Genomic DNA, 9088 nt, shown 5'->3' with positions numbered 1-9088 from the left:
ACATTTACCCAGGATGGCTCTCTACAGCAGACACTAACCCAGGATGGCTATCTACAGCAGACACTTACCCAGGATGGCTCTCCACGGCAGACACTTACCCAGGACAGCTCTCCACAGCAGACACTTACCTAGGACGGCTCTCCATGGCAGACACTTAGCTCCTCAGGATGGCTATCTATGGCAGACACTTACCCAGGACGGCTCTCCACGGTAGACACTAACCCAGGATGGCTCTCCATGGCAGATGCTAACCTGGGACGGCTCTCCACAGCAAACACTAACCCAGGACAGCTCTCCACAGCAGACACTAACCCAGGACAGCTCTCCACAGCAGACACTAACTCAGGACGGCTCTACACGGCAGACACTTACCCAGGACAGCTCTCCACAGCAGATGCTTAGCCAGGATGGCTCTCCATGGCAGACACTTACCCAGGACGGCTCTCCATGGCAGACACTAACCCAGGACGACTCTCCACGGCAGACACTTACCCAGGATGGCTCTCCACAGCAGACACTTACCCAGGACGGCTCTCCACGGCAGACACTTACCCAGGACAGCTCTCCATGGCAGACACTAACCCAGGACGGCTCTCCACGGCAGACACTAACCCAGGATGGCTCTCCACGGCAGACACTTACCCAGGACAGCTCTCCACAGCAGACACTTACCCAGGACAGCTCTCCATGGCAGACACTTACCCAGGATGGCTCTTCATGGCAGACACTTACCCAGGATGGCTCTCCATGGCAGACACTTAGCTCCTCAGGATGGCTCTCCACAGCAGACTCTTACCCAGGATGGCTCTCCACGGAAGACACTAACCCAGGATGGCTCACTGTGGCAGACACTTACCCAGGACAGCTCTCCATGGCAGACACTTAGCTCCTCAGGATGGCTCTCCATGGCAGACACTAACCCAGGACGGCTCTCCATGGCAGACACTTAGCTCCTCAGGATGGCTATCAATGGCAGACACTAACCCTGGATAACGGCAAACAGTTATCCAGCCAAAATGTCAATAGCAGTGAGGAGAATCTGTGAAGTAATAAAGGAAGGAGAGGAACAGGATGGTAGCTGAAGGAAGAAAGTGAAATGAAAAGAGGTTTTTTTGTTAGTTTTTGGATGGAAAATGAGGAGGATGTAGTAAAGAAAGAAGAATTTGTAGAGGTTACCAAGTGGGGTAATTTTTCATTCTGGAGAGCTAAAGTTACCTGAGTTCCTTAGGAAGGTTATTTAGCTTATACGAGCTTCTATAGTGAACCATTATTGATTCCTGCAGCAATTTATTTAAACACCACAGGCATTGGAATTTTAAGATGTTATGGGATTATTGTATTGAGTAAATGGTGATTTAAACTTAACCTTCTTGGGAAACTTTATTGAATTATTTTATTATTTCTCTTTGCTTTTCCCCAGGAGCCAAAGTGAATGATGTGGTCCCATGGGTGCTGGATGTGATTCTAAATAAACATATCATCAGCCCCAATCCACACGTGAGGCAGGCAGCCTGCATCTGGCTCCTTTCCCTTGTGAGGAAGCTAAGTACCCACAAAGAGGTGAAGGTAAGAAGCCATGTTATGTATGTCATCAGCTCTGTGTTGGAAACCACAAGTTTTATAAGAGAAAGGTAGGTAGCGAAGCATGTGAAGGTAAGAATCATTAACAAGTAGCAGATATTTTGAAATAAGTTGTACATAAAGGAATGAAAGATGATGGCCTGATAGATATTGGCTGTAAGATGATTCCAAACTTGAAGGTAGAAAGTCAGAAGTGCTAAGGATGGGGAAGCACAGATTGGGCAAGAGGGCAGCCGGCATGCATCAGAGTACCTGTTAGTACAGGTAGTTTGGACCCTTTCTTTGTAAAGCTGAGACAGTAACACCGTGACTGCCTTGAATTGTAAGACTTTACAAGTCTTACACCCTGAGAGCAAGATTCTTGTTCTTCCAAAGAGGTGCAGTTTCAGTGTTCTAATGCCTCTTTTCTTCTTCCAGTCTCATCTTAAAGAAATTCAGAGTGCATTTGTTTCAATCCTATCAGAAAATGATGGTAGGTTGTTGGCAAATATTTGATTTCTAAACTTTATTAAACTTGTATTTTCAATTTTGAAAAGTCTGGATTAATGAACATAAAAGTCTTTGAGCTATGTGCTAAAAAAATTAACCTTGTTAACATTAAGGGTAAGCATTAGATTAATGGCTAAAAAATATACAAAATGTCTGGTTAGGGTATAAAAAACTCAAATTCTTTCTTATTTATTTATAAATTAGAGTAAGTTCTTCATCTTTGTATTTAAAATGGAGCTGCTGTTTTTTTTTTTTTTTTTGGCCGGGGCTGGGTTTGAATCTGCTACCTCCGGCATATGGGACTGGTGCCTTACTCCTTTGAGCCACAGGTGCCACCCGAAAATGGAGCTTCTTTAACAGTAGTGTCTCTGCTAAGTAATAGTTTTCTTCTGTGTCTGGTTACTTTTCCTCTCTGATTTAAGTAAACTAGGAGACGTTGGATGTATATATATTAGACATTTGAATAGTAGTTTTTTTTGTTTTTTTTTTTTTTTAAATAGAAATGGGGTTTGGCCTCCCAGAGTGCTAGGATTACAGGTGTCAAGCACCTGGTCATTTTTGTATTTTTGGGATTTCACTCTTGCTCAGGCTGGTCTAGAACTCCTGAGCTCAAGCAATCCACCTGCCACGGCCTCCCAAAGTGCTAAGATTATAGGTATGAGCCACCATACTCAGCTTAAATAGTGGCTTTGGTTTATAACTTGTTTTAAACATACGGCCTTATATTGACTTTTTGTTTTTAAATAATTAGGTGTGGGTGTATTGAAATCCTGTTAAGCTGTTCTGTCTGTGTATACGACTTGCAGTCCGTGGATGTTCTGTCACTGTGCACTGTTTGCTAACCCTACATAGGTCCATCAGTGTTGCCTTGGTTTATGCATTGGATCTTCTGTGAATGTAGTTCTCACTTACAGCAGCTTGTGTGGTGTTGTGTCTACTGAGATGATTTATAAATGTTTCTAACAAAATAGGCAGATTGATGCTGTTTTTATATGTTTACTTTGATACCATTTTAGGTTAATGTTGATACAACTTTTTAAAAATTTTGACTTGATAGCAAACATTTTTTTTAAAGTAATATAATTTTGTTTGACTTTTTTTATAGAGCTTAGCCAAGATGTTGCCTCTAAAGGCCTTGGGTTGGTTTATGAACTGGGCAATGAACAAGATCAACAAGAATTGGTTTCTACACTTGTTGAAACACTCATGACTGGGAAAAGGTATGCTGATGAAAATGTTAGATTTGAATACATAAGGCAAGTATATGCACATACTCAGAATATGCCACGGAAGAAGGAAAATTTAACTTTCCATTTTTGTACTTATTAGGCCTTTTCTAAATGCAAGTCAGTGATTGTTATGCTATAATAGCAGTTTATTATTCCAATGTATACTCTTCAATAACATGACAATTGTTTACCCTTTGAAAGTTGAATGGTCCCAGACAACTAATGCATTGGATTAGAAATATATCATAATTACTGTTGGCTAAATAAAAATTAAGATGTGGAAAAGAAACTTACATAGTCTAATCTGTCAAAACTATGTGAAGGGAAATTATTCCCTCTCTCTTTATTTATTTGTGAGACAGTGTCTCACTCGGTTGCCCACGGCTAGAGTACTGTGGCATCAGCCTAATTCTAGGCAACCTCAAACTCCTGAGTTCAAGCAATCCCCCTGCCTCAGCCTCCTTAGTTTCTGGGACAGTAGGCACCTGCCACAATACCTGGCTATTTTTTTCCATTTTTAGTAGAGATGGGATCTTGCTTTTGTTCAGGCTCGTCTTGAACTCCTCAGCTCAAGAGATCGTTTCGGCCTCTCAGTGCTAGGATTACAGGTGTAAGCCACTGTCTTGCCCAGGAAGTCATTCTTATAATTGTTTGCTGCTTTATGTTGCCTTCCTAATAGGAAAGATAGTTTTTAATGTGTAACATTTAATTCAGTGTATGTTTATATGAGGATATCTTTTATATCTATTAATTAGTTTATTCTGGATCTCATCTTACAAAAATCCCAGCCTGATGGGAAAGAATAGTTGACTTTTATATTTGGCACATTAAGATACTTGATAGGGGTTCAGTTTTTTCAGTTTGCAAATGAATTGTATCCATTGGGTGGATGCTGATATAAATAGTTCAAGACTAATTTAAATTCTTGGTTTTTTTGTTTGTTTGTTTTAGAGTTAAACATGAGGTTTCTGGAGAGACAGTGGTATTTCAAGGGGGAACTCTTGGCAAAACGCCTGATGGGTAAGTATGCCAAATTCAGAAATCCACGAGTCAGATGCTATGACCATCTTTTCTCTGTGTGTGAGTGAGTGTGTCATACTCAATATATACCAATAACATTTATTATCTTGTATATTATATCTTTTATCACTTGTAATTGCAGAAGTCAAATGTGACTTGAGTATTGCAATTTTAATAGTTTTTTTCCTTTCTTAAAATGTGTACACATTTTGTTGACACCCTCTGTGTGTATAATATAATGTGTATGTTAGTCTGGTAAAAAGGGTGGTCATGAAGTCTTAGGAAATGTTGTATATTGGTAGAAGAAAAAAACTATGGAGAAAGCCTTAAATGTGAAAAAAGTCTTAGACTGAGTGTTCTGGGGAACAGACTCTGAGATAGACATTGTATGCTGGAGATGTATTGAGGAGTGGCCTGGGGATCACCGCTGTGCAAATTGGGGGTGCAGTGTAAGGCTGCTGGCTAAGGGCAGGGCAGAAGACCTGCCGAAACCATAGTGAATCCTGATCTTTCAACCAACTCTGGGCTGGCATGGGATGGCCATGCAGCCGGCCATGCAGCCAGCCTGCAGCCTGGGCCTTTATGCCCCCTCATTAGGCCATAACTCCCTCTAGTGATTGGCCGATGGTGATGGCTGCTGTGTGGGAGGCTGTGACCCTGGGCTCTGAGGGCAGCTGTCAGTGATTGAGTGAGTAGGCTGGGGGCTGTCAGTCTGGGGCCGGGCAGGGAGAGAAGACTGGAAGCATAGCTCACCATCCACCCCTAGTTTTTTGGTAGGAGCACCTCTTACTTTAGAGTCCGCTACCTTGGCATTTTAAATTAATTCCTTGATCTTTGCCTCCGTAATCATCATTGCGTTGTGATTATAGTGTTAGGTTCTCTCTAGGCATCATCAGGTTGGCCACACCGTGGTGTCTCGCACAGCTCTGCGAGACACCCTGCTGTGGTTTGTCCTTTCATGGTGTCGTCCCCTAGCTCACTGATTGCACATCAAAATCTTTTTCATTCCACTGACTTGGCTTATAGACTCCCAAGTTTCTAAAAAAGTTTGCATTTGTCACAGAATAACACAAAGTGATCAGATATTTGAACAAATATTTGTTTAGAGGAAAGTTAACAGGTCTCAAAGGTTACCAGAATTAGGATGGTCTAGTTTAGAAAAGACTTAGGGAAGACAGTTGTCTTCAAATGACTTTCTTATGATTATAAGTGATTTGTTCATAGTGAATTATTGATTTTTTTTTTTCCCAGGTGGTAAGGGCTCTACTCCATTGGGAGTTGCAGGTCCATTTGGGTCATTTAGCAGCAGCAGTGTAAAGGGGCTTAGGAATTGTTGGTAATCAAATTAGGTGATTTTTTTACATTCTTCTCAACCTGGTTTTCTGCTTCTGTGGTGATCATATAGAAATTGAGTGAAAATGTAATTTTAAAATATCCTATTAATATTGATGTGATTTTTGTTAGACTAGAGATAGAGAAATATATGATTGCATCCTTTTTTATTTTTATTTTTTTGTTGTTGTTTCCAAGCCAGGGCCTTTCTACTTACAAGGAGCTTTGTTCTCTGGCAAGTGATCTTAGTCAGCCAGATCTGGTGTATAAATTTATGAATTTAGCTAACCATCATGCAATGTGGAACTCTAGGAAGGTAAGTTACTGTCACCGGATGGTTTTTATTTGTTACTTCCCTGTAAACCAAACATGCTACACTGGCAGATAGTGGCAAGGGATATACAATGCATTCTATAAAAGTCTCTGCCCGATTAGAGACAAACTACCACAGAGCGACTATTATGGATCGGTAACGCTGGGATACCTGATAAATCGGGCTGTCTTTAGGGATAGGTTTGTTTGGGAGGGAGAATTTTGTGATCCTTACATTTAATGTGTTAATATTTTACTATAGCACATGGAAGAGAGTCACCATCTCTGTTTTTATCCTTAGGGTGCTGCTTTTGGTTTTAATGTAATTGCTACCAGAGCTGGAGAACAATTGGCTCCTTTTCTGCCTCAGCTAGTTCCTCGACTTTATCGTTATCAGTTTGATCCCAACCTTGGCATTCGACAGGCCATGACAAGTATTTGGAACGCATTGGTCACTGATAAATCCACGGCAAGTATCTGTGAACTGGTGTGTCAGGAGAAGGCTGTAGCTTGTCTAAGGTCATGCACAGAGGATTTAAACCCAGTGCTTGTCTTCCTTCTACTTTGTATACGTATATGTGTAAACAAATGATTTTCTTCCCTTCCATGGTTTCTTCCGCCTTCAAAGGTTATCATGGATGTTGATAGCAACATTTATGGAAATCTCCAAAATGGAAACAGTCTGAATGTCCATAGGGTAGATGGTTAAGGAAATGAATGCATTTTCTTACAAATGGAATACTAAGTATTGATAGGTGCTATTGATGCAATGGAGAGTGGTCCATAGTTCCTTCTCCACGGAATTCACTTAGTTGGGGAGACAGGTGTGGAAGCAGCCAGTTACCATTTTGTTTTCTCTGGTGGTTCCCTATCATTTGACTGTTTATCATGTTCTGTCCTACTTCCAGATGCTAAGATTTCTCAGGGCTTGACTCTGAGTACCTTTTGTTCTCTTGCAGTTCCAGGGCGTATAAGTGTCATCTTTGTTGTGATGAGGTCCCAGTCTCACCCTTCTGGTCCAGATGGGACTTGTGCTCCAGACTTGCATGTGTACCTGCCTACTTGACATCTTCACTTGGGTGTTACTACCAGACACCACAAACTTAAGATGTCCAGAACAGGGCTTAAAAAACCAACCTTCTCCTTCCTTTATCCAAGCCAGAAAGCATGTCATCTTTGATTTGTGTTTTCATCCCCACATTACCCCGCATTGAATCTAGTAGCAAATTTTGCTGTTCTTGCTTCTTTTTTCCTTTATTCTTTCCTGATGAACAGGTCCTCCTCATCTTTCTTTTTTCCTTGCCTTCCTTTATTTATTGCATGACAGCAAAAGTGATTTTTTGAAAATGCAAGTTAGATTGTGCCATTTCGGGTTAAATCCTTCAGTGGCTTCCCAGTTTATTTTAAATAAATTCTGTGATCTTTTACTTGTCTCACAAGTGCCTGCACATGATGTGGCCCTTTCGTCCCCATCTTGTTTCTGTTCATGGTGGTAGGCATTTGAAGGTTCATCTGTGAAGGCTCAGTGAGTCCGTTTGCACTAGGAGGGCATATGGGGCCTCCAGCCAGCTAAGGGTTGGCAGGCCAGTGGGCTTTATAGATCTAAGGTGAAGGCACAGGCCTCAGGCTCTCCAGATCTGAATGTCATCTCTGTGAGCCACTGGTGTAGATGATGTCACCTACAGAGAATGTTTAGAGAAGCAGAACTTAGGCAGATGTCAGTTTGTTAGTTACCTCTCTGTCTTGGTTTTCTTGAATATAAGTGAGAATGCCAAAAACCTACCTATAGCAGTAAAAATAGAAAAGTGGTTAAGTTCTGAAGGTCTCTGGATCATTGTAAAAACTTGAGTCTATCAATTTGTTGTTATTTACCAAGTTGGTAAGCGTCTATCAAAATAGAACAGAGGCTTACAAGACAAGACTCATCTTTCATTCTGAACAGCTGTGAGGCAGACACTGTGCAAGGCTTGGGATTCCAAACATGAGTGAGACCCTGTCCCTGCCCTTGAGGGCTCCTGTGTAGTAGAGCAGTACAGTGACATGGGGTCTGGTAGGATGTGTCCTCAAAACGTGCTGTGGGAATGCACCTGGGCCAGTTGCCTTTGAGAAGGGGATGTCTGATTTCAATCTCAAGGGACAAGTAAGAATTAGCCAAACAAGTAGGATAGGAAAGTGTATTGCAGGTAGAGGTAGCGTGTGCCAGGGAATGGATGTGAGATAGAACATGGCTCTTTGGGGCCAGAGGAGTCACCGCAGGCTTTGTGTGGTGTCCAGGTGACTGGACTTCAGTCTCATGCAATGAGGAAAATATGAAGTGTGCATTTTAAAAGGATTATTCTGGCAACTTAAGACTGCCCAGAATGGGGAGAGATTTATGGGCCAAGAGGCCTAGAGAGACATTTAGACCGTTAAATCCAGAAACATGGTCATTGTGGTAAAAAGGTGAGTACAGACAGTCCCCCGGTTATGAACCAGTTGTGTTCTGTAGGTTTGTTCTTGAGTTGAATTTGTATATAATCTGGAACAGGTGATTTACCTACCACTTGTAATAGCCCTTGTTGGTAAGTGTAAGTCGTATATCAGTTGGACGTTTGTAACTTGGGGACTGCCTGTAATTTGACTGTTGATGGATTTTGTATTTTTAATTTTATCCTTTTGCTGTCATTAGGTGGATAAATATTTGAAGGAAATTCTTGAAGATTTGGTGAAGAACCTTACAAGTAATATGTGGCGAATTCGAGAATCCAGGTATCATTTTTGGGAATATAATACTAGTCAAATCAAACTGAGCCTTTTTTTCCTTCAACTTTGCAAGTTTTATACTTTGTACAAAAGGAACAAATTAAAGTTACTAAAAAGCATATTTATGGTTGCTCAAGTTGGGTAATTATTTTTTTAATTTCAATGCTAGTCAGTTGTTTTCCTAAGTTTTCTAAATTTATATAAATGTGAAATAAAAGAAGCTAAAGATTACTTGTTGGTAGACATCAAGATATATTTATATACTATTATGACTTTGTGGTATAGCACTTATTTATAAATACAAATTAAATTTAATCAGTGCCTAATATATGCTTTGCAGTGTGTTGGTCCCTGGGGACACACTTCTTCTTTTTTTTTTTTTT

General features: G+C 40.9%; 1 protein-coding gene across 3 annotated transcripts in view; it reads left to right on the top strand.

Moving 5' to 3' along the window:
- KIAA0368 (KIAA0368 ortholog) overlaps positions 1-9088 on the top strand; it is a 137862-nt gene that overhangs the window by 102419 nt on the left and 26355 nt on the right. For all 3 annotated transcript variants that reach the window (XM_012802426.2, XM_023510479.1, XM_023510480.1), the window contains 7 exons: positions 1421-1566; positions 1999-2053; positions 3176-3290; positions 4251-4319; positions 5850-5967; positions 6265-6432; positions 8632-8711. In XM_012802426.2, the coding sequence (XP_012657880.2) occupies positions 1421-1566; positions 1999-2053; positions 3176-3290; positions 4251-4319; positions 5850-5967; positions 6265-6432; positions 8632-8711 (751 nt within the window). The remainder of the gene's footprint in view (positions 1-1420; positions 1567-1998; positions 2054-3175; positions 3291-4250; positions 4320-5849; positions 5968-6264; positions 6433-8631; positions 8712-9088) is intronic.

Source organism: Otolemur garnettii, unplaced genomic scaffold, assembly GCF_000181295.1.
Source record: "Otolemur garnettii isolate 467f Iridium unplaced genomic scaffold, OtoGar3 scaffold00014, whole genome shotgun sequence".
NCBI lineage: Eukaryota > Metazoa > Chordata > Mammalia > Primates > Galagidae > Otolemur > Otolemur garnettii.
Note: the sequence above shows the minus strand (reverse complement) of the source record. Positions and strands in the feature narration are given on the sequence as shown.